Source organism: Nanorana parkeri, unplaced genomic scaffold (genome assembly GCF_000935625.1).
Source record: "Nanorana parkeri isolate BGI_ZX_2015 unplaced genomic scaffold, ASM93562v1 scaffold529, whole genome shotgun sequence".
Taxonomy (NCBI): Eukaryota; Metazoa; Chordata; class Amphibia; order Anura; family Dicroglossidae; genus Nanorana; species Nanorana parkeri.
Genome location: NW_017306797.1, coordinates 780329 through 806670, shown reverse-complemented (window position 1 = coordinate 806670; position 26342 = coordinate 780329). Strand labels below are relative to the sequence as shown.

Here is a 26342-nt window from a genome sequence, read left to right as displayed (position 1 = left end):
TCCCTGTACCTTTCGCAGAATATCAGTCTGTCCCTGATGTTTTTCCTGGAGAGAAGTGGCTTCTTTGCTGCCCTTCCTGACACCAGGCCATCCTCCAAAAGTCTTTGCCTCAGTGTGCGTGCCGATGCACTCACACCTGCCTGCTGCCATTCCTGAGCAAGCTCTGCACTGGTGGTGCCCCGCTCCCGCAGCTGAATCAACTTTAGGAGACGGTCCTGGCGCTTGCTGCACTTTATTGGGCGCCCTGAAGCCTTTTTCACAACAATTGAACTTCTCTCCTTGAAGTTCTTGATGATCTGATAAATGGTTGATTTAGGTGCAATCTTAGTAGCAGCAATATCCTTGTCTGTGAATCCTTTTTTGTGCAAAGCAGTGATGACTGCACATGTGTTCCAGGGTTTACAGAGAAAGAACAAATGATTTCAAGCACCACCCTCCTTTTAAAGCTTCCAGTCTGTTATTCTAACTCAATCAGCATGACAGAGTGGTCTCCAGCCTTGTCCTCGTCAACACTGACACCTGTGTTAACGAGAGAATCACTGACATAATGTCAGCTGGTCCCTTTGTGGCAGGGCTGACATGCAGTGGAAATGTTTTTTGGGGGATTAAGTTCATTTTCATGGCAAAGAGGGACTTTGCAATTGATCTGATCACTCTTCATAACATTCTGGTGAATATGCAAATTGCCATCATACAAACTAAAGCAGCAGACTTTGTGAAAATTGATATTTGTGTCATTCTCAACACTTTTGGCCAGGACTGTATACAGCAACCATGGGCTGATGTGAGTGCCGTGTGTATGGATTGGTCAGATCACCCCATATTCCTGCATGACCAAAATTGTAAAAGATTAGGCTTCTGAGCACCACTCTAAATTGAGACAGCCAATCAAATATCAGCAAGTATGACTAAATAATCTCTCACAGAGAGATAAGAATGTAGTTGGTACTGTATTTGCAGTGCCACTGTAACAGATAAGATTTTTACAGATTCATTTGTCCACCTTTTGACTTTCTCTGGTTTTCTTCAAATTCCACAACATGCCGCAGAACATCTCATAGCAGAAGAAGGTGAGTCCAGTTGAAACAGCAGCTTTGAGCAAACTTGGGGACAATCCTTTAAAAAAGCCCCTTAATCCTTCTTCTAGGTGTATCCGATATACACAGTCTCGGAGACCCTGGTACGTTCTGACCTGTAGCAACAAGTAAACATAAATCAAGAAGATATTCTTCACAGATTGTATAGCAAGCCCAATAATCGTATAGAGCTAACACAGACATTGGTATAGTCTACTACATATTGGGGATGCACTGAAATTTTAGCAGCCGAAATATTTCGGCTGAAAATTGTACTTTGGGCAAACTGCCAAAAGTACCATAATGGTAGAAAATTATGTGCATCCCTAATTTTTCTCCTCCCCATTGTGTCCCATCCAATCACCCCTGCGGTCCTCTGCCCTTGCTGGCAGAGGCAGCAGGGATCCACAGTGTCCAGCGGGGAGGAGAGAAGGTTTAGAAAGCCAAGCGGGGAGGATGCAGCTCAGCACCGCCTGCTTGGCTCTTGTGACAGGCGGAGAGTCAGCTGTCAAGAGGCTACGCTCTCCGCCCACACTGCCCCACTCAGCCTCCTGTCACAGCGAGTCAGGGTGGAGAGCGAAGTACAAACACTCCGTGATCAGCTGATCCCTGAGTGTTTGTAAATAACTGTGAGCATAGTATGCTCCCACTGTCCCCAGTTATGAATGAACATGAAGTGCTCTACATCACTTCCTGTTCATTCATGATTGTGGACATAGTAACTGATACTATGCTATGGCATAATATCGGCATCAGAGACAATAAAATGATTCAAGCAGACGTTACATTGTTTCTAGCAAGGGGCACCATAAATATTGTTTATTACTATGAAAAAATATACACAGTAGGAAAATGAAAAATGATTTACATTCAAAGATAAAACAAACAAACGCATAATATAATATGTATAATAAAGCAAAATCAAGGAGGTAGCTGGATCATGTAGCATCCACCATGTACCCACAAACCAAGACTACAAAGATTGTGGACATAGTAACTGAATTACTTTAACTGAATTACATAGTTTATGAATGGACAGCAGCACTCAGTATATAGGCTTCCTGTTCATTTATAACAGGGGCTGCAGAATAAGATATTGAGGACTCTGTGTCCTCAAACTCTTTTTCTATTTTAAAAAGGGAAATATCAGGGGTCTGTATAGACCCCTGATATTTCCACAAAGCCCCCAACAGTAAAGTACAAATAAAATAATTTCAAAAAGGTGGGAGGAGCCTAACTTGACGACTGTTATACGCTGTATTTGACCTCAGCACAATGTGTACATATGTGACTATGCACACTGGCAAATGTTTGTCTGAATGTTTTTTCAATTTTTGTACTGTTGGAAAACTTAATAAAACTTTTTCTGGGGGAAAAAAAAGTTTGGAGGAAAAAAACCCCAACAAAACATAATTTTCGGTGTTGGTTTTGGCCGGACAAATCTTTTATTTATTTTTGGTCTAGAAAATTAAATTTCGGTGCATCTCTACTACATACAGTTGCTAGTTTTGGAAAAACAGGAAATAAGCATGCTTGAAAAGGTGGTAAGGAGGACAGTAGGGGAAGAAGCCCTTTGTTTTGCAGAAAGAACCAACACTTGCAAATTTGCTGATGTGGTCATCTGGACCTAGAGGCTTCTCTAGACTTTGTGAGGTTTCAGGGGAAACTCAAACATGAGGCCATCACCCTTCAGGACAGGCCTGTTTAAGCTGCTCAAGGACGAAGTAATAAGTATCTGGTGTAGTATACTACGGGAAGTGAGTAGCTATATTCTTTTTAACTCTTCCTTCAGCAGCTCCTAAAAACGGGCTGTCCAGAGGCCTGTTTTTATTTCGGGATGGCCCAGCAAGGCTGGTGAATCTGTGAAGGCGGTGCTGGATCACTTTAAGGACCTGCAGTGATCCAGTGAGAGAGGGAGAACTGACACTGCTGCTCTAGGTGAGGGCTGAGGAGGACCCTCACCTAGCACAGCAGAAATCACAGAGCGACCCACAGGTTGAGAACCACTGGTGTACGCCGTCAGAATAAAAAAACAAAAAAAACACCCTAGGAATGCATAGCTAGATTCCTATTGGCTATTTCACTTTGCAATAGCAAACTAGCTAGTGCACCCGCCCTCTGCTGCTGTCAATCAGTAGTGGGGACCTGATGGAGAACTTCAGGTTCCCCTCTGCTGATTGGCAGCAGCAGAGGGCGGGTGCAATAGCTAGTTGTTATTGGCTATTGCAAAGTTAAATAGCCAATAGGAATCTAGCTATGCATTCCTATGGTGTTTTTTTTCTGACTTACGGCGGCCTACGGCCCCCAATGTCAGACAAAAAAGGTTTACTCTGCTCGGGAGAAAGTGTTTCTCTCCCAGGCGGCCGGGAGCCGCTATCTAATAGCAGGAGACTCCCGGGCGACCCCTGGCAAATCGTCCACAATCGTCCCTGGCAAATTTCCACATTAGCACATACCAAGATATATAACAATAATACTATTACATAATAAGTGCCTACCTCTCCGAATGCAGCTCTCGCCTGTTCAAAGCCCCCAATCTGAAGCCTTTTTTTAATCAGATCTAGCGGATAAGTGACAGTTTTACTTATCACTCCAGCTCCACTACCACAAAGAAGGTTCTTTAAGTTACCTGTTTAAAGAATACAAGGAAGAATATAGGTAATCGTGTTACGTGTAGTGGAACAGATAAAAGACAAAGAAGACTATGAATAGGAGAAGAATAAACTAGTGTAACATTCCATAAATGAATAATGGAGGAGTTTCAGCATCTTTTGCAATGCATCTGTTCTCTCTGTGTCCATATTGATTGTCGTGTAACAGATTATGAGAAGGTAATATAGAGCTAGAATTCACACACTTGCACCAGCAGTATTTCAAAAATACATTAAACAAATTTTAGAAATGTCTGTGAATTTATTAAAAAGAAAAAAACTGAAATATCACATGTACTTAAGTTTTCAGTCCCTTTACTCAGTACCATGTTGAAGCACCTATGGCAGCAATTACAGCCCTGAGTCTTTTTGGGTATGACGCAACAAGCTTTGCACACCTGGATTGGGGGAATTTCTGCCATTCTTCTTTGCAAATCCTCTCAAGTTTAGTCAGGTTGGATGGGGACTGTCGGTAGACAGCCATTTTCAAGTCTCTTCAGAGATGTTCAATAGGGTTCAAGTAAGGGCTCTGGCTGGGCCACTCTAGGACATTCACACAGTTGTCCCTATACACTGCTGTTTTGTCTTGGCTGTGTGCTCAGGATCGTTGCCATGTTGGAAGGTGAACCTTTGGCCCAGTCTGAGGTTCTGTGGAACAGGTTTTCATTGAGGATCTCTCTGTATTTTGCTCCATTCAGATTTCCTTCATACCCTGACCGGTTCCCCAGTCTCTGCTGCTGAAAAACACCCCCACTGCATGATGTTGCCACCACCATGCTTCACTGTTGGGTTGGTATTGGTGCACCAACTTTTATATTTATTTCATTAAATATTTGTATTTTTTTTAACTTTACTGCTGGGGGCTTCTGTGAAATGTTACAGACTCCTGATATTTCCCTTTTACAATAGAAAAAGAGATTGAGGACACAGAGTCCTCAATCTCTTTCTGCAGCCCCAGCAGTGAATGAACAGGAATCCTCTATACTGTACTGAGTGTTCCTGTTCATTCATAAATTGTGGCTATAGTGTGAGTTACTATGTACACAATCATGAATGAATAGGAAGTGATGTAGAGCATGGAGCAGGCTTCCTAGCCAATCAGGAAGCCGGACGGCACTTCATGACTCGCCACCCAGCTTCCTGATCAACAGGAAGCCAGGTAGGCCCGGCAAGTGAAGCCATTGTTCTTTCGCTAGAACACCAGTTTCACAGGCGATCAGGACCCGGGCAACGGGTCATGATTCACCACCCGACTTCCTGATAATCTGGGAACACTGCACCGGTACTCAGTACTGGTGAGTACTGAAAAAAATATATCGGTACTCGATACTGAAAAACTGGTATTGGTGCATCCCTAATAGTAACTCATACTATGTTCAATTATTTACAAACATTAAGTGATCAATAATCGCTGAATGTTTGTATACCGTTCTCCATCCTGGATCGGCTCTCACAGGAGGCTGAGCGAGCGGTGCGGGGAGGAGAGCTCGGTCTCATTTGTCAGCTGACTCCTCCCCATCATCGCCAGCTCGGCCTGCTGTGACAGCTGACACCTGTCTCTGCCCACACAACGCTCTCCTGATCGGTGACTCGCTCCTCCCGTGACTCGCTCACAGCGCTCTCCTCCCTGCCCCGCTTGGCCTCCTCCGACAGTTTCTCTCTTACATGCTGGAGGGGACAGCGGGGAGGAGAGAAACTAGGAATGCACCTCAATTTCGGCCAAAAGATTTTGCCCAAAGTGCCATTTTCGGCTAAAATTTCGGTACATCTCTAATAAATAAATATTAATAACTTTTTTAGCCAATTACTGTAACTCGCTGTATGAAAGAACACAGGTTGACATCTGAACATGCGGTCAGGTTTCAGCACCTCTTTTATCATGGCTTGGTGGTGAGGAAGCATTCCAAACTTTCTTTAACAGATTATAGGAAGAGAACTGAAGGCCGGCATATGGAAACACTGCTAACAGAGTAGGACAGAGCCCCCGATAGAATGTGAAGAATCCTTCTGTCTTGAACATAGTGACAATGGCATAGCGTAGCGTTTTATACACCTTGAAAAGAAACAGGAAATTAGATGTGCTTCATGTTTTGTAGAGCATCAGTCGGGGATTTATCAAGCTGGAGCAGACAAAATCTGGAGCTAATCAGCTTCTCTCTTAGGCCTGGTTCACTCCTGTACGTTTTGTAGCGTGTTGAACACTCTACAAAACGCTCAAACATGAAACTCCCATTGTTTTCTATGGGTATGGTTCACACCTTGCCGTATTTCAGCCCGTCTGAACACGCTACAAAACGGCCTACGCCTGAAAAGGTACATGAGCTTCTTTGCAGCGTTTTTGTCGCGCATTTCCATTGGGATACAGTCAAGTAGCCCTCGGAAACGCACGTTTGTCGCGCGTTTTTTTACCACGAATCGCGGTAAAAACGCACATCACGAAACGCGCGACAAATGCGCATATTCGATACGCCTAGGTGTGAACAGAGCCTTAAGTTTGTTCAGTTAGGCTTTGAAAATGAAAAGGTGGAAACTGATTGGTTACCATGGACAGCTGCTCCAGTTTTGATCAATTCCCCTCATGCACTATACCGAGACAATACCCATAACATACACTTCACAAATAACATACGGAAATTTCTTATACATATTTTTTTGGAAAGAGTTTCACATTTAGTGCTTTATTTATGCTCCGAAATCTTCTAGATTTGTCACATCCTACAGCCAGTAATCTGAATTGTACTTCCTACAGCCAGTAATCTGAATTGTTCTGCCCAGCATGAGAAGAGATACGGATTTCAAAGGAAGAGCAGCAAAGAGAAGGGAAACTACCATGGATTACAGTAAGGCACACATTACAGTATTGTTTTATGTTAAAAAATCTGAGGGTTTAATGTCACTTTAAAGAAGAACTCCAGAATGCACATCACTTTATATATTTAAGTCCCTCTCAGTCAGAGGAAGCAAACAATTTATTATAAAAGTGCTTACTTTTGTTGTAATCCTTGTTTTTTATCTGCCAGTGATGTCACATCCTCCTATTATTAGATCAGTACTTCCTACAGCCAGTGGAGGATCTAGGTAACCAGTGCGTGTCATATCCTGGCATAGAGAGCTGACTACATCTCCCATGAGGCATTGTGAAATAGAGGAAGTTAAAGTGACATTAAACCCTCAAATTTTTTAACATGAAACAATACTGTAATGTGTGCCTTACTGTAATCCATGGTTGTTTCCCTTCTCTTTGCTGCTCTTCCTTTTAAATCCTCATGTCTTCTCATGCTTGGGGAGAACTTCCCTTTGCAATAGATACATCACTCACACAATGCAATGCTATTCAAAATGAAAGGCTTTAAACTTTAAAAGTACAGGTTGGATAGGGTTGGAAAGCATTAGAACTAGTCACAGATTTTCCCTCAATTCTTGACCCAGGAACAACCTTTTGACTATACAGAACGAGAAGAAAATCTCCAGCACAGTATAAGTACAAAATATTTTTTGGGAGGGGGCAAAGATGTATGCTAGAACCTCTGAAGTAAGGGCTGCCATCTGCTGGCTGCAAGTGTAAGCAGTGTTTAATTGGACCTTTATTGGGTTGCTTCGGGGGGGGGGTTAATTATACATTTTACACCATTTTTTGTTATTGTATAAAAATTAGGGATGCACCGATTGGCATCGAGTACCGATATTTTTTTCCTGCACTAGCTGATACCAAATACCGGCATCCAAAGGTTGCGTGGACACGGCTAATCAGGAAGCCGGGTCATGACCCCTCCTGATTGTCTGGGAAGCCAGTGTTCTATCGAAAGCACACCAGCTTTACGCTCTCTCACAACACCGCAAGGCAGCCTTGCTGCGAAGGAGCATGGAGCCTTGCTACTGGACCAATAAGGAAGCCAGACGACACATCACAACCCGCAGTTTCGCTAGGCAGCGTGAAGCTGGCTTCCTAGCGAATCAGGAAGCTGGGAGGCGGGTCATGACCGACTGCCGGACTTCCTTATTGGTCGAGAAGCCGGCTCCATGCTCCTTCGCGGCAATGCCGCTCAAAGGGACTCTCCCCGTGTGTGTGTTGTAAAGTAGCCATCACTCCAAGCTCACTCCTGGGATTGAACCTCTGCGTTCCATCCCGTAAAGAAGAATGCAAACTATGAAAAATTTAATTTTTACATCTACCTTAAAAATACAATATTTTTTTTCCAGCTAAGATCATAAATATAAAGAAAATATGAACCCAATCGCTATGCATTTCCTTTAAGAGCAGTTTGGCTTACCTTGGGTTCCCCCTGAGCAGCGAAGCGTGTTCTCAGTGTGTCCAGGGGCTGTACAGTCAAAGTTGCTGAACAGGCAGCCAGACCTCCGCATAGGAAGTGAACTGCAGGTGCTCGTGTGTCCAGAGAGGTGGAAGTGTGAAAAACTTCAGTCAAGACCTCAAAACTCATAAACTGTAGGTTGAAGAGACAGAGAGTCAGTTGAGTTCTAAAGGTGGCCGGTATGTGTTCGCTCACTTCCCGATCTACTGAGCCGACTTGGGACAGTTTCATTGTCACAGGTCGGCTCAGGTTATGAGGCTGAGTGAAAAGCACTCACCTCATAATTCTCCTTTAAGACAAAAAGGCTAAAAGACACACCCCTTCCCCATGAGCTGAGAACTATTATAGCAGCACAGGTTGAAGATTCTTCCCTTTTTGCATCCCCCTCCCGCTGAAGCAACCAAAGCGTCCGCTCTTCTGTCTACCCCTCAAATCCTGAACTCACCTGTACAGCACCATAGCAGACAGAGAGAAGCTGTGCTGGGACATGACCTTTCCAAAATCCAGGCAAACCTTCCTCTTTCAAAATCAGTCTCACTGCCTGAGCAATACCACTATACTTCCCATGGACACCATGCCCAGTCAGACGCTCGATTTGCAGCTGTGGAATATAAAAGCACAAAGATCATCTTATTCACTGAATAATTGTGTTTTTTGTTATAAAAAAAATTCACAAAAGTAATGGATTCAGTAGTCTAGCTGCCCTGGGAAATAGGGGTAGCCTGACATCTTTTTAAAGATACCTGAAGGCTTGAGAAGAATGTTACCTGATTTGACAGAATTCAAGATCCATTTTAAAGGAATTAGTGATAACAGAAAAATGGGGGCTGCTATTCCTGATAATCTGGCCATCACGTTCTGTGCCAAGAAGTTCAGCATAACAGCTAGGCAACTAACATTTTCTCCAATGAGCTCAGCAATGGCGACCTGCATATATCTTGCTTCACAGGTTGACTTTATACTAGCTGTACAGGTTTGTTTGTTTATTACAGGTATTTATATAGTGCTGACAATTTACGCAGCGGTTTACATACTGTTAATTCACATCAGTCCCTGCCCTCAAGGAGTTTACAATCTAAGTTCCCTATCTCACATTCATACATACAGGGCTCATTTATACAGGAGCCAATTAAACTACCGGCATGTTTTTGGAGTGTAGAAGGAAACCAGAGTACCCGGAGGAAACCCACCCAAGCATAGGGAGAACAAGCAAACTCCTTGCAGATAGTGTCCTGACTAGGACCAATGACATCACAGGTCCTTGCCCCCTCTTATTCCTCTAGCCATTGGCGAATCCTAAATGCTGCAGAATTCTCCTGTGAGTCCAGGGCAGAGGGTGAGCCCTTGACATGCTCACAGGGAATGTGTTGAATAACACTGGGAAGCATTAAAGTCGGAAGAGGATTGGCACTGGATTGGAGGGCGGGTGTATTGGTGGGGGGGAAAGCGATCGGGTGAGTATAGCTGCTTTTTTTTTTTTTTTATTTAAGTTGCTGGGGGTTCATTATTTGTGGATTTGGGTCCTTTTGGATTCCTGTACATTATAAGACTGGACTCTAGAAAACTGGCCCGCATCCATGGCCCCTAGTTCTTGCTCACTCCCACTATTGGCCCATGATTATTATAGGCAGCCCCACAAACCAATAAGACTTGAGATTTAGGAGGAAGTGAACCAACTGTGTACATATAAAAGCACACAAGTTGCTGGGTCCCTGGATGTTCTACATGTAACTGAAACTGGTGCATGACACGTAGAGGTTTTTGCATTCAAATCCAAGTGGTCAGCCAACAGCTTAATGTCATCGACAGGTTTGCTATAAGCTAAAGAAACTAACCAATTTCTATGAGACAAAAACATAACAAAATACCTGGAAGCGAATTTTTATGACATCCAGAGGGCTAATACATGCCCTTGTGACCAGTCCAGAAAGGGAACCAGCAGTAGCTACTTCAGTGGCAGACAGAAGCTGCCCCCCTGAGTCAGGGTCATATCCCACCATCCTCCAAAGAAACCTGGTATCAAGCAAATAACAAACAGTTTGTTAATTAAAGCTGAACTTTGGGCACAAAGACTTTCATTCAGATATATTCCACAATCGCCTCAAAAGGAGCTGGCTCTCTCCGCCCACACCGATCTGCCAAGGGTGACAGGAGGCTGAGCGGTGTGGGAAGGAGAGACGCCGGGTGCTCACAGCGCTCTTCTCCTCGCGCAGCGCTCGGCCGCCTGTGACCCTTTCTCTCCTCCCCGCTGGGACACAGAACGGCGCCCAGCGGGGAGGAGAGAAAGCTGGGATGCGCCGCTATTTTGGCAGAAAAATTGCACTTTCGCCATTTTCCCAAAAGTGCAATTTTCATTTGATATATCGGTGCATCCCTATCCAAGACCATACAATAGTTTAGTTTTTCTGCTATTATCTTTGCTAGTGTATTCCAATATACTATACACACTTTTTTTTCTGATAGATAGGGCTTTAATTGTGTAGCAGGTTTGGCTACATATATTTATATTCCTCAGATTTCAATTGGGTAGAAATAGGGAAACATTAGGAACAGAAAAATTGCATTTTTATGTACGTTTTCACAACACAACTGTTATGTCATTTGAGCAATTCCAAATATTTATCCCAAAATATAATCAACAAAACTCTTCCGAATAAAAGGATGTCACATGTGCAATTGTTATGCAATACTGGACAATAAAGCTCAATGTGAACATTCAGGAAATTATTTGGGAGATCTTCTTTCCCCGCTTTCGAGTTTCCATTGTGACACATAGAATATAATCTCTATGTGCAAGGCCCCGTTCACACTGTGCTGTTGCAGTGCTTCACTGCATGCACATTAACGCTTGCTATTTTGTATTTTAACATGCATCGATTTAAGTCAGCCCGTTAGTTTTGAAATGGCTGACAACACCTGGAAAAGGACAAAACCACACCTACACTTTTTTTGTAATGCAGCACAAGACAATGCAAGTGAGACACTGCAGTATGGGATGCATTGGCATCTACTAAACTGTGCGTTGGGTGCCAGTCTAAATGATGGCACCAAAACACATCACACATGTAGGAGTGCACCCAGCCTGAATGTGTATAATGTTAGTGTACGAATACAAAAAGATCAAGTTATGCCTGTACAGACAAGAAATGACAGACACATTTTCACAAGTTTGCGATTGTTAAAATTCCACAATGACGTTGTGCTTGACACTTTTAAATAAGATACATATCTGTAAAATCTTAAAAATACATTCAAGCACCTTAACTATTAACTGCTGAGTTTAGTGTCACTTTACTACAATGCGGAAACATGGCATTGTACTGTGCTCCTATGGAGTGCTCTGTAGCAGGATCACAGGCCCAGGAGCTGTTCAGTTCCTCCTCTAGGCTTAGTGCTGAAATAGAGCCTGCTGGGAGGACCCGCCAGATCTGTACGTCATTATTTACTCATACTGACACAATGACATTGCTTTGCATTCTTTTGGTGGCCATGTCTACTTAAAATGATTTTGTTTCCTTTATATTCTTAGGGTGAGGCTACATTCACACTAGCCCTGCTTCTGAAACACTTTGTTGTTGTGTAACAGCTTATGGCAGATCGCACTTTACTTTTTTTTTGCATTTGCAGTGTACAAACTGCACACCCCATTCAGCTCCACACACAGTAGCGTGTTGTGCAGTGTGGCCTGCAGTACAAATCCAGTGTGCTTCAGAAAGGTGCAGCGCATTGCACATCACACCCACATTGTCGTGTGAACGGGACACAGAAATCAGTTATTTTCCATGTGCCTTAGTGGTGACCTGCGTTGTAGAAAACCGCAGGTCAACACACAGTGTAAATGTATCCTACAAAGAAAAAATGAAGACACTTTTTTTTAAGTTAAAAAGTATACATTGTATTCTACAAAATGGTCATTTACAAAATAAAGGGATTTTTAATGTTTTTTTTCCTGGAGCCTGTACTATGCTGCTATGATAGGAACCAGGAAAGGAAAATTTAAGTTAAGTATGATACAATCTTCCATTTTTATATGGTGGGTTTTTTTTCAGGTATGGGCTTGCTCCCCAATAAGCACCCCCACAGCAGTAAAAAATAAAAAAAACGCCGACCTATCTTCCAGATGACCAAAGCCCAGTGTCATTTTGAATACTGTGAGTTCAGGGCATCAAGGACCCTCGCTCACCCTGGAATGGAATGAATGACGCTCAGCATAGTTGATACTGGAAGAGGAGTGGCATTTCATCACCGGGGACAGTCAGACGGAGCTGCTTTTTTATTTTCAGCCCCCATTCACACTTGACTGGGGGCATTTTTAGGCAATTTCAGGCTTGAGCGTTTATAGTTTTACCCAATGGAAAGCTAGCTACTAGGAGGGGATGTGTTAGGTGTGTAATGGCATGCAACACGCACGATATGCACATTTTTTCAGTGCTCCAACTGAAGTCCATGGGGCCACGATTCTGCCCACTGATGTACATTTTGGAGTTACAAACGACAAAATGCTCATGTGTGAACGTGCACCATTGAAAATGATGGAATTCTTCATGTTGGGCATTGTCGCACTTTGGGAAATGCGCAACAAAGCGATTGGGAGCGAATGAGAGCCAAGGCTGCCCGGGGAGGGGGGTTAATATTTTAAAATTTACACCTAAGCTGGCCTTGAGCTGCCGCCAGATCAATTCCATGGACAGGTAAAGTGGTACCTCCTCCACCTTGCTTCTTGGCCTCCGCTGTCCCTCATGCAGGCCCAGGACAGGTATTGCAGGTGTCGGCAGGAAGCGGGGAGAGACCAGTGAACATGTGTTCGCCAATATCCTCCCCGCAGAATGAAGTTGGAAGTGATGCTGATTGCATTGCTCGGCTAGAGAAGCCAAGGAAGAAGCTGTTCAAGAGCGACAGATTCTTTGAAGTGAAAAGTTGACACTAGGGGTCTAAAGGACACCTGAAATTAACCTGTCACCACTAATATGCTATCAAATAGGGGGCTTGTACGTATGAAAACGACAGTTAACCAATGGGAACACTAGGGGAATTTCCCTTTATGTTGGGGTGTTTTCTTAAACTTCCTTTTACCTGGAATGGGAAGTACAGGGAAATGTCCCCAATAGCACAAAGATCACAAAAAATAACTTTCCACCCGTTAAGGGTCCGATCACACCGGCAGCATGCACTACCTCACAACCGCTGGTAATAGCAGCCAAGTTTTTAGTGCTGTCCAAAAAAACAATTTGTCTGGGGACCTTAAATCAATCAAGCTGTCCACACAGAACACAATCTCCTCTAGATGTACCATCAACTATGTAGTGTAAGAGCTCGCCTGATTGGATACAAACCAAATGGATTGTTTTGGTGGTCCTTATATCACATTGTTTGGGTAAATCTAAAAGTTAACGATCTTATTGTATAGTGCAAGGCCAGCTTAAAATACAATGGAAGCCAAAACGTTTGGATAGAGTGGGGCGGATTTGGACAGCGGTCAGGTTTTATTATTGTCCCTGTTAGTGGGATTCCCCCTCCCTATTTGTTCTTAGGACCTATCCAGAACAGGAATCATTCTGTTGTGGCTTATAGACAGAAAGTGAAGGGAAGTCTTCCAATGGGGATACGATTTCTGGTGACCCTGCTGATCACCAGGGATTTCCTCTCACATCCTGTTGTGGCCATCAGAAAGAATGTGAATGGACATTTTCCAATGGGGACACTAGTTCTGGTGACCCTGTGGAACACCAGGAATGTCCCTCTCTCTGGAGGGATTCCCTCTCACTTCCTGTTGTGACTATTGGACAGGAAGTGAAAGACAATCTCCCCAATGGTACACAGATGACAGGTTATAACCCTCCCTTACTCTGTCCAAGTTTTGGCTTCAGTTCTTCTGGAATGGATGGAATGTATTTTACATGACATTACTATTTGTACCAAGCTCAACAGCAAAGTGTTCCTGAAAGTTTTATAGAACCACTTGAACCCATATAAAAAATGTCCGCATAAATAAAGCTTTGTAGCTGCAGTCATGGGGTAAGCCCACCTATAGAGGACATTTGCCTAAATGATATTTTTTTAAAAACATAAGAAAATAATTAGAACAATTTAGTTCTCGTGTATTAAAGTGAATTCCGCCAAACTGCTATGTTGTGTCCTATTCACACCCTATTACTGAGCTCTCTCTTTCAGGGTGTCAGTACACCGACCGGGCTCTGCTTGTGTCCCTGTCAGAGAACAACGGTGACCCACCCGGAGCGAACACAGACACACACTCACTCACCACCACACCTCGCTTCCACTGGAGCGTCTTCTTCCAGCCACTCCCACTTTCATATCCAATCGGAAAACAATACCAGGCTAGGCCTCCACTCCAGACCAATCAAAGCGCTCCGAAGATGACTCATTCAGCAGGGAGGCTGACGTCTCGACACTAGAGGTCGAACTATAGCTGTCCCCTACACAGGATACATTGGATTGTAGCCAAAGTCACCCTCCTTGTGTTAGCTTGTCTGTAAGCAATCGGTTCTGTGACTGCATTGCAATATAAATAAGCACCGCTATTGGCTTTTAATTAAATGTATGTGGAAGCAGGAAAAGTTGCTTTAGCTTTAGTTTTTAGAGAAAAAAAAGCAGGTTTGTGCCAGAGCAAGGACGAAGCTTTTCTACCAACTACATACATAGCAAATAACAAAGTGCATGCTGCGGTAAAAAGCTGTCAGTGACTGACAGTGACTGACCCCCTGTCTCATCAGCTGCGGCATACAGGGCCGTCTTTACCGCGGGGCAAATGGGTCAGGTGCCCCGGGCCCTATAATTTACCGGGGCCCACCACAGCTTCCCTTTTCCCTTGCTGGGGACCAGCAGCAGACAGAGAAAGAGCTGCAGCAGCGCACGTAGTGAGAGAGAACGGCCGTTCATCCTCTGTAGCAGCCGGCCTCTGTGAAGAGACCGGCCAGCCGTCCGTGTGTGTCTCCTGCTGTGATCTCCTCCCCCGATGCCACAGAGATCCGGCAGACACGGATCTCTGTGCCACCCCACAGTGTGGCCACCCCACAGTGGGTGGCTGGAGGCGGCCACACAAGCATCGGCGGTCCTCTGTTGGTGGAATCTTATGTCATCAGTTCGTCCTATAAGCCTTTTGGCTGCGGGTTCTCTACAAAACAAACCCCCCTCCTTTGGGTTGCTTTTTCAGGCGCCCCGAATGTGCTTTTACCATCTTCCATCTCGGAACTACGGGCTGTTGCCACTGATTGCTGTCTGTGCTGGGCATCCGCTGAGTATGCACTGAGGGGATTACCTCCTGCCCCTGACGAAGCGCTTTGTAGCGCGAAACGCATCGAGCCTCATCAGTATCGCTTGACTTCTACGGTCATAGCCACACACCTACCAACCTCGGTTGTCCCACTAAAGGGTTAATTTTTCAACTTATTTATACTAGAGATTTATTAGTCCAATTACTATAAATGTTATTTATCCTTCTCTTTCATACTTGAACCCTACATGTGGGACTCCAAGGGGGTCATTAGGAGGTTCCCCTTATTGGGGCAAATTCCTTTTATTCTAATTACATTGTTCAAATGTTCTTTTTTAACATTTTGTTTTGATGAATTAATACATTTTCTAATTTGATATATAATCAATTTTGATGTGATGTTTATTGGATTTGTCATTCTGCTAGCCAACACAAACCCTTATTTTTCCCTCTTTGCTGTAATATTACTTTATAAATTGTTGCCAACAGCTACTGCCATTGATTGCTCTTTGTTTTAGAATATTGTTGTAGAAGATCCTTTATGTGGAGGTGAAATTAAGGTATGTTAAATTGTATGAAATGTATATATATATTGTATATATTTTTTTGTTTGGTTTTGGATAGAATGTGGAAGAGTTTGACCCTTTCTTTCTGTGTCCCATACCCTCCTTTTTTCTTTTTTTCTTTTTTTTTATTGCACAAAGTGTTTATTCCACTCAACAAATACTTAGAGGGAAGACAAGTTTAGACAGACAGTTCCCTTTTTTTGGCATTCCATGATCCAATATAGTAGGTCATGTCATGTCATGCCAATATAGGTAGGTCATGTCTTCATTCACAGTGCATTTGAATCTCCAGCACAAGCCACATTTCACCAAATCATGTGGAGGGTCCAGGATCACATTCTAGCTTCGTTTTTCTTGTTCGATCGTCTCTTTCGTAGGCAGTGTGTTCAACTCGTTGGTCTCAGTTTTCTTCATCTTTGACCGGTCGAAGCTGTCAATCTCTTGAAGGTTCGGCTTGTCTGCCATCTTCGAGCTTTTGTCTGGGAGCTACAGCAACACCGAGTTTGTAACACTCCACAAGAGGAACACGTCCCAGACCCTCTTAATCAGGGGAATTCCATAACGCATTTGTGCCAGAATTCTGGTGTTAATGCAACCAAGGAAATGTCAGCGCCAAATTATAAAACATGCTGCGCCATTTTCCAGACCTCCACTCACTGCTGCACCAAATGTAGGTAGTTCTAATTTGTAGGGATTCACTGATACTAGTATTACCAATACTGGACATTTTCACGAGCACTCATACTCGTGGAAATGCCCTGATACTTAAAGCCAATACCGGTCCTTTAAATTTTGAAATGACTTCAGCTGCCGTAAGGTCCCGCGCTTGCTGTTTACCGTGCCGGTCCAGCCGCATATCTCCTGCTCCTCCTTCCCGCCACCTGCACTCACCTGTAGAGCCATGGGGAGACCCACAGACACCCGAACAGCGATGGGAAGACCGCCACCGCACCTGCTCTCACAGCCCTGGTGATACCTGCACACAGCCCTAATGAGACCCGCACAAAGCCCTGTTGAGACCGTGCACAGCCATGGTGAGACCTGCACACAGCCCTGTTGAGACCGTGCACAGCCATGGTGAGACCTGCACGCAGCCCCGGTGAGACCCCGCACTCAGCCCCGGTGAGACCCCGCACTCAGCCCTGGTGAGACCCCGCACTCAGCCCTGGTGAGACCCCGCACTGAGCCCTGGTGAGACCTCGCACAGCCTCCTGAGATGCCGCATAGCACTGGTCAGACCCCCACACAGCCTCCTGAAATACCACATAGCCCTGGCCTGGTTAACAACACAGAGTATGTAGCTTCATATTATTCTGCATTGCTGTATAATGTATTGCTGGGATTTGTAGTCTTCTATCACTGGTGGTATTCTGCATTGCTTTTAGGTTGTAAGTCCTTGCGGGCAGGGCCCTCCTTACCATCTTGTCTGGAATTGTATTGTGATTGTAATGTCTTCCTTATATTGTAAAGCGCTGCGCAAACTGTTGGCGCTATATAAATCCTGTATAATAATAATAATTGCTGTATAATGGATTGCTGGGATTTGTAGTCATCTATCGCTGGTGGGCTGGTGGTATTCTGCGGCGTGTCATTCTTGATTACCCGGGGAAGCCGGCTCCACGCTAGCGAAAGTACCGGTATAGGCGACACTACTCGTACTTGATATCGAAAAAATGGTATTGGTGCATCCCTACATATTTGGGTCATACTTCATTCTGGTGCTGTACTTGTAACATATTCAATAAATAGACATTTTGGTAATTAGAAAAGTGATGCAAAGCATGAGTCATTTTTGGCTAGCTAGTCTGTTACACTTTCATATGTACCTCATGTGTGCCATTCCTTGAAATGGAGGATCCTACTGAAATCTGTCTCAGACACATACGTGACTCTTTGGACAGAGATGACACATCTATGTACTTTATCAGTGTGTATATATCTGTCCCAATGTTTGTCTAGCAAACCAGTGCCAGTGTCATAGGTTTGCTCTAAATTCATGAATGCTGTGCAGCCTTGTACATTTATTTATTTATTACAGGTATTTATATAGCGCTGACAATTTACGCAGCACATTACATAGTTGCACATTCACATCAGTCCCTACCCTCAAGGAGCTTACAATCTAAGTGTCACGTACCTTAGGAGAGTCTGAGATGTTGAGGGCGGCCTCTCTCACTTCTCTGGTCCTGGGGCACCTGGATGGGTAAAGGGGCACAGAGGGGCAGGAGTGCCAGTAGTCAGGGCCGGATTTACTCCCTCTGCCGCCTCAAGGCCAGGTTCCACAATACTGTCACCCGCTGCCGCCCTCTGCGCTCTGCCGCCCCGAGGCCGGGCCTTGGTGGCCTTGTGGGAAATCCGGGCCTGCCAGTAGTAGCTGAAACCGATGAGCAGGAGAACAGATATGGTTGTAGGTCCAGCAGGCAAGGATTGCAGAGCAGTCAGGACAGGCCGAGGTCATCAACGTGCAGGCATCGCAGTACAGGGGGGTGAAGCAGGAGAATCGTCAAGAACAAGCCAAGGGTCAATCACTGGAGAGAAGCAGAAGAGTCAAGCCAAGCCGGGTTAGTAACAGAAGCAATTCAGGAACAGGATACAGGGAAGCTGACAATCTGACAGCAAAGGAGGTTTGTTAGCCACAGCCTTATACACTGAGTGGCCCGATTATTATGACCACCCCATCAGTACTTCGTTGGGCCACGAGATAACTTCTTTGGGACGTCTCGTGACTCCACGAGATGTTGAAAGGTGGTGCGAGGAATCTGACACTGCACTGTTGCCCTTCTGTTGTCTTGTCCCAGTCTTGCCACTCTCCGTTCTGCCCTAACATTGACTAGTCGCTGACGGCCACAATTCGCACGTTCAGACCCAGATTTTCAGCTGACAGTCCAGTCTTTAAACACTTCAACAATGAGCCCCTCTTGAACATTTAATTAATTCTGCTGTTTTGCTGATACTCGCTCCATGGCTCGCGCCAACAATCATCCCACGTTCAAAGGCTGTTAAATCGCGTGGTTTACCCATATCTTCAGAAACAAATCACTTCTACTGTCGTGGTAAACAACCTGCTTCCCTATTTATGATGGTCTGGCCCTCTAGCAACTTCAGTGCCAAATTATAGCTAATTATAGCTAATTTGCCTACAAACGTCAGGTGGTCATAATAATCTGGCCACTCAGTGTAATGTGTATGTGCAAGGCCCCGTTCACTCTGTGCTGTTTCAGTGCGTCACTGCATGTACATTAATGCTTGGTATTTTGTATTTTAACATGCATCGATTTAAGTCAGCCCGTTAGTTTTGAAATGGCTGACAACACCTGGAAAAGGACAAAACCACACCTACACTTTTTTGTAATGCACCACAAGACAATGCAAGTGAGACACTGCAATACTATACTATACTGTGCGTTGGGTACCAGTCTAAATGATGGCACCAAAACACATGGCACACGCAACCAGCCTGAATGTGTATAATGTTAGTGTACGAATACAAAAAGATCAAGTTATGCCTGTACAGACAAGAAATGACAGACACATTTTCACAAGTTTGCGATTGTTAAAATTCCACAATGACGTTGTGCTTGACACTTTTAAATAAGATACATATCTGTAAAATCTTAAAAATACATTCAAGCACCTTAACTATTAACTGCTGAGTTTACTACAATGCGGAAACATGGCATTGTACTGTGCTCCTATGGAGTGCTCTGTAGCAGGATCACAGGCCCAGGAGCTGTTCAGTTCCTCCTCTAGGCTGAAATAGAGCCTGCTGGGAGGACCCGCCAGATCTGTACGTCATTATTTACTCATACTGACACAATGACATTGCTTTGCATTCTTTTGGTGGCCATGTCTACTTAAAATGATTTTGTTTCCTTTATATTCTTAGGGTGAGGCTACATTCACAGTAGCCCTGCTTCTAAAATACTTTGTTGTTGTGTAACGGCTTATGGCAGATCCACGAGATGACTTTGTTGGGCCGCCTCGTGACTCCACGAGATGATGAAAGGTGATGCGAGGAATCTGACACTGCACTGTTGCCCTTCTGTTGTCTTGTACCAGTCTTGTTCCTCTCCGTTCTGCCCTAACATTGACTAGTCGCTGACGGCCACAATTCGCATGTTCAGACCCAGATTTTCGGCTGACAGTCCAGTCTTTAAACACTTTACCAACAGCTGCTCTTGAACATGTAACAAATTCTGCTGTTTTGCTGATACTCGCTCCATGGCTCCGAGCGCCAACAATCATCCCACGTTCAAAGGCTGTTAAATCGCGTTGTTTAACCATATCTTCAGAAAAAAGTCACTTCTACTGTCGTGGTAAACAACCTGCTTCCCTATTTATAATGGTCTGGCCCTCTAGCAACTTCAGCGCAAAATTATAGCTAATTTGCCTACAAAAGTCAGGTGGTCATAATAATCTGGCCACTCAGTGTATAGCCCAGAGGGCACCAAAAAGTCAAACAACACGTCGGTGCGCACACAACGCGCATGCTTACACAGAGACGCTACACGTGATACAACTCTATTAGCTGCACTATGCGCAAACTGCCGTGAAAGAATTCTGGCTCTGGCTTCCTGACACTAAGGTCCCTATCTCACATGCATACATAGAGGGCCAACTTAGAGAGGAGCCAAGTAACCTACCAGCATGTCTTTTTGGAGTGTGGGAGGAAACCGGAGTAACCGGAGGAAACCTACGCAAGCACAGGGAGAACATGCAAACTCCTTGCTTTTACATGAATTTAACGCAAATACACAATTCCTGTAATCCCGAGACAGTTTTTTATGTGTCTCAGCCACACTCTTTTTGAACTCCCATAAAATCTGAGTGAGAAGTATAATATAGAGGCCATGGGGGTCGTGTAACGAGAAGACCCTTTGGACTTCATGTTCAGCAGCTCTGAGGTGTAGATGTGTTGACATCAAGAAAACTGAGAAATAGGCCTAGTTCACATGTGTGTTAATATTAGGCGGGAGCCTTCCTACCACCTATTAAGGCAAATGTGGAATAGTTTAATAGCTAGTGCACAGTGCAGTACACACGTGTGCTTCCTCTTGTGGTTACGAACCTTCAAGAAGTATTTTCCAGGCACTGGGGGGGAGGCGTTGGAGGCTCTGAAGTCCCAGAAAACACTGAGAAATAAACGGCTCCTGTCTGCACACGCCAGTTTTGCCAGCCAGATAGCCACTCCAGCCACTTCCAACACCAGCCATGTGTGCAGGCCTGTACCAGAGCATCACTTCCCCTTCAAAAAAGAACAAGAAACCAGGGTTTGCATGGGGGGCGGACAAGGTTTCTCAGTGCGGTTTTAACGCATTAAAAAAGCATGTTAAACACTAGAGGGGTGTTAATCAGCGCCCCTCCTTTCTATCTGAATGAGGCCTTAGGAGTGAAGCAAAGAGTAAGAGTAAAATAACCCCATTCATGAGCCATTTTACTTCAGCCATGTTTGCTATATAGCTCATGATCCATTCTGTTCATAAATAAAATGGCCATACGTTCTTCATTAATAACATTGTTATTCTACTTTTTACTTCCTGAAAGTGTATTTCCGCTTTTGCAACCAAATTGGGAACATCCATTTTATATGTGTTACATGTTCCCCTTTACATAGTGTAAGCTAAAAGAAACATTTTTCAAAAATGCTTCATTCAGTTTAAATAGTTTTTACTTGGATTAGGGTTTCTTGGCATCTTAAGGGTTAACATTTCTACTTGCTTCTCCTTTGTAATGTTAGGAGGGGTTGTGAGGGGTTTGTTAGACCCTGTCTGTACTGTCCTGGCTCATTTCATTATAATTTGTACAGCCGATTTGAGCAGTGCCTGTCCTAAGAAAGGGTTAAGGACCGGTTCACACCGCAAACATTACGTTCCAGAGCGGTCAGCATGCTTGCAGCATTTTTGCAGATTGCATTGGACCGGAACACAGGCTGTAACGTTCCACGCGTTCGGTTGCGGGCGATCACACTGCGAGCAGGGGGCGTGGCTGTGGTGTCATGGACTTCAATGCACTGCCATGCCCCTTCCTGCAGGGAGCTGGCTGGAGTGCCATATAGTGCGTTCCAGAGCCTGACCGCTCTGGAACGCACTGTTTGTGGTGTGAACCGGCCCTAAAGAATTATAACATTGATTTCTCCAATGTATCTGAATGAAGTTAATGAAAGAAAAACGTTCCTCACATTTCAATCCTAAGTCTTTCTATAAGGACAGATCACTGTGAAGGTGCTCAGAAAAAAAACCCCCTGGATTCAGCCATCTTTCCTGCTGCAACAAAACATCTAAAAGGTAAGAATTTTTTTTTTAAATTATGTTTCATTCTGCTGTGTGAATGGGAACACACAACAAACATATGGAGGGGTTTTCTCAAATTAGACTGCAAAAGTATCCCGCTGGGCGCTGCTCTGTGTCCCAGCGGGGAGGAGAGAAAGTGACAGCCGGCCGATGACAGCGCTGTGTTTGTGGGTTTATGGGGGGGGGGGCCCAAAAAAAATCTTGCACCAGGGCCCTTTGTTCCTTAGCTCCGCCACTGAGTAGAAGTACACTTTAAAGCAGAATGTTGGGGAGTTTTCCAGTCTTGTTTGCCTTGCCAAATTGTAGCTAATCAAAGTGCATTATCATCTGGAAAGGTCAATGAGCAGATTATGTTAGGGCCACACAATTCATGAAGTGGCCCCATGGGATTGTGACCTCCTTCACTCACTATTACTCCCCATTTTACATGTACAAGTTTGTAGATCTTTTCTTGGGCCTTTTCTGGTTCCACTTTTGTCTGTTTCAGGTCACCCCCTCAGCTGTAAAGATGCCCATACACCTTACGAATATCGGCCGAATTAGTTGCGATCGCGTTTTCGTCCGATATTCGTAAGGTTGATGGGGGTGTCTACAACCACAAATACTGTACAATCCTATGACGTTCATCTTTCCAGCAATCGTACGATTTCCGCAAGGTTGGTGGCGTTTCTGTACGTCAAAATTTGTACGATTAACACTGCTCATGCGCAAATGGAAATCTGTGCGGTCGATTAACGAAATTTGTCCAGGTGATTTCTGGTAAAGACCGCTAATTGAACTGTGCGGTGATCGGGGCAAGATGGGGGCGCCGTACGAAGATCGTACAACGGTTTGACCATCGGACGAAAATTTTCGTCCGATGATTGCAAGGTGTATGGGCACCTTTACTACCGTGTTTCCCCGAAAGTAAGACCTACCCCGAAAATAAGACCTAGCACTATCTTCAGGGGTTTCTGTATTGTCTGTGGCTCCCTGGACGGCAGAGTGGACAGCTGCAGCCAGGTAAGACATCCCCCGAAAATAAGACCTAGTGTCTTTTTTCGTAGAAAAAAAAATATAAGACACTGTCTTATTTTTGGGGAAACACGGTATGCAAAAAAACTTGGAGTCTGCTGTTGCTGGGAAGAACTGACACTCCTGTCACACCTGATTTGCAGCTGATTTTGTGGTGGGAAATCAAACACCCAATCAATAGATGGGCTCACCTTTACATATCTTCTATAAGGGCCAGTTCACACCATATGCAGTGCGTTCCGGCCACAACGCACTGCATCGCATTGCGGCCGACTCACTTTTTTGCCAGGCAGGAGGGGGTGTGGCGGTCCATTGAAGTGAATGGCACCGTAGCCTCGCCCTCCGGCCGCAATGCGATCGCAGGGCACATTGTGTCTGCGGTCCGGTGCGGTCAAAATGTTGCAAGCACTATTTCGACCGGACCGCACCGGCAACTCCGGCCCCACGAAATACTGAGCCGGCCGCAATGCAGTGCGTTCCGGCCGGAACGCGCTGCATATAGTGTGAACAGGCCCTCAGAGGTTCTGTCAGCTGTCATCTTCTTCAAGGCAAGTTGCCCTCCGTCCCAACTCACCTTTTTTTGGAGAGGTATTATCACCCACATATGAGGGTAGACATCATTCTGTTTGGACTGTTGTTTTACAATCATGGCTTGTGTCTTTACGACTGAGCTATTTGTGTTTTGAACATTAAGTTAATTAAAATGTAAGTTTATGATAGACGTTTTTATTGAATTTCATTTGTTTTGCTTTCAACCCCAATTAGGGGGCGTGGTTAATTATTTTCCAATGATTTTGATGTTTACTGTCAATTATTTATTTAATGCATTTTTCTTACAGGTTGGTTTGTGGGTGCTGTGGTGTCTACAATCCCATGTAGTTCTATGGGGTATCATGGGTTAAAGCTGAACTTTAAGAACATATAAAGGATACAGATTGATGCAGCTCCGTAATCAATAATTCATCATTAAATGTAAGTACCTGGATCTGACCTGGTATCAGCCTCTTGCAGACCCTGTACAGCAGGGCTGGAGTGTCAGAGGAAGAAGCAGTACAAGGAGCTGACAAGAAGCATCCCAAAGGGGACCCCCCTTAAAATACACTCATGGGAACACCAAAAGGATCAGCAACCCATAACAATATATTACATTAGTCCAGTATTTCATATTGACTGCAATGCCTAAAAAGTAGGTATGTGTAGTTTAAGCCAAACTCCAGCTTAATATAAAAATGAAGAAAAGATTTCCCAGAAATAAAAAAGGTGCACTTGAAAAGGACTCAAAAATAATTTGCTGTCCCCTGCAGTGCTTCATCAACACCACTAGATGGTGCTGCTCTTCAGGGTTGAATGACACCCAGCGTTATATAACCCACTTGCGCCAAGCACAGGGTGTTAAAGGAGAACTATGGGGTTAGGGCTTTTCCCCGTTGTTCTCCTAAGGGTAACGGGAGGACACAAACTAGCGTCCTCCCGTCACCCTAAGCTCAGTATACCGCGAGCTACAACTCACGGTATACTGAGACGCCGCAGCTGAAACGGATCCCGAAAATTATGTCTGGATCCGCCCAGCAGCGTGAGTGACAGCTGGCTCTGCCTATCTATCTGTCCGTTCCGCCTGTCAGCGCTGGAGGATCGGAGTGGGGAGGGGGGAATCCAGTCTCTCCCCTGTCGCGGCTCTCTGTCGTGACAAGATCGGGAAGTGAGCGAACACATACCGTTGCTCGCTCACTTCTCGATCATGTCCCTGCAGAGAGCCGTTACTGTCACTCACGGCTCCCTGCAGGGATTCCCCCCTCCTCCAGTGCTGACTGGCAGAACTGACGGGGGAGGGTACAGCTGGCTCTGCCTATAGATAGGCAGAGCCAGCTATCAATCACGCAGCTGGGTGGATCTCGACAGTAATGTCGGGATCCATCCCGGCTGCGGCGGTCTCAGTATACCGCGAGCTGTAGTTCGCGATATACAGAGCTTTGGGTGACGGGAGGACGCTAGTTTGTGTCCTCCCGTGACCGTTAGGAGAACTATGGGGAAAAACACATACCCCATAGTTCTCCTTTAGGAAGTGACAAAGACACTGCATTCCTGACAAGATGAACAGGCTTTTTTTATGTACTTGGTAAAAAGGTTCTTAGCCTGTAAAATAACAATGAATGCAGCCACTACATCTAAGGACTCGTTAGCGGCAATATTTACGTTTATGTTCAGTGATGCATAAATGTTGTCGGCTATTTGATACAGAAATTGCTTTAGTATATGTATAGTTCCCAGAAGTTCACTTGAAAATCAAAGGCACATTGCGCAGCTTCTTTGTATACAGCTTTGCTGAGTGAGGGCCAGTAAATCTACATCTGGATATAAAGGGAGTTTCACATTTGAAGAAAAAAGAACAACAAACCGCATAAAAGATTCTTGAGGAAGAGATATGTGAAGAAAGAATATAAATAAGATTTTCTTTATTGCTTGTGTACTGTTCTTCTAAATATCCTGCAAAGAACACTTCCTTCCCAAGCTCTGCCTGCCTGTGCTCTCTGTGACTTCAATGTGTACAACCTTCTATTACACAGCAAATGCAGCACAGCTGAATAAAAGGCAAAAGAGGGAACTTTCCACAAAACATTTAAGGTGCCCACCTACGATAATCGCAGGTGATCCCGCGATCGTACGATAATCGGCAGGTGTATGGGCAGCATGTGACCGCATCTACTGTACGGTCGCACGACTTTCGTCTTCCGAGCACGCTGGAAAAGCTGCCGAAAATCGTATGATTTTTGGCGGGTTGGTGGCGTGCTCGGAAGACCAATGCCGCAAGCGCACACAACCCGCTCAGCACTGCAATCATCGGAAGCCCTCCCCTCAGGGGGGCGGGCTTGCAATGATCGCAAGTACGATCTGCTTGTCCAAGATGAGCAGAACGTCCAAAATTTTAATCACCTTACAACCATCGCACAACGAAAGTCGTGCGATGGTTGTAAGGTGTATGGGCAGCATAAGAATGGCAAACAGTGCAAAAGGGGCTATGGAGTAAACATGTGCACTGGCAAAAAAATTGTTTCGTTTCAATTCCGATTTTGTGTTATTTCGTTTTTCGGGATTCGGGTGTGAAAATCAATTCGGATTCGGACGAAATTAGTTAGCTGTAGTTTGTTCGAACGTTCGTTTCGTTCATTTGTTCGTTGCAGTAAAGTGACATTTGAGGGGGGG

At 44.7% G+C, this 26342-nt stretch overlaps 2 protein-coding genes across 2 annotated transcripts; both read right to left on the bottom strand.

The window, feature by feature from the left end:
* Window positions 1-906: 906 nt before the first annotated feature.
* SLC25A19 (solute carrier family 25 member 19) lies at window positions 907-10038 on the bottom strand. Its single transcript, XM_018561544.1, has 6 exons — window positions 9906-10038; window positions 8483-8638; window positions 7999-8169; window positions 5597-5780; window positions 3575-3705; window positions 907-1192 (listed from the first exon to the last, which is right to left on the bottom strand). The coding sequence occupies exons 1-6, from the start codon at window positions 10035-10037 to the stop codon at window positions 992-994; spliced, it is 975 nt and encodes a 324-aa protein (XP_018417046.1). The 5' UTR covers window position 10038; the 3' UTR covers window positions 907-991.
* A 6061-nt stretch (window positions 10039-16099) lies between these two features.
* LOC108791146 (thymosin beta-10-like) lies at window positions 16100-16358 on the bottom strand. Its single transcript, XM_018561536.1, has one exon. The coding sequence runs from the start codon at window positions 16300-16302 to the stop codon at window positions 16177-16179; it is 126 nt and encodes a 41-aa protein (XP_018417038.1). The 5' UTR covers window positions 16303-16358; the 3' UTR covers window positions 16100-16176.
* Between the last annotated feature and the right edge of the window lie 9984 nt (window positions 16359-26342).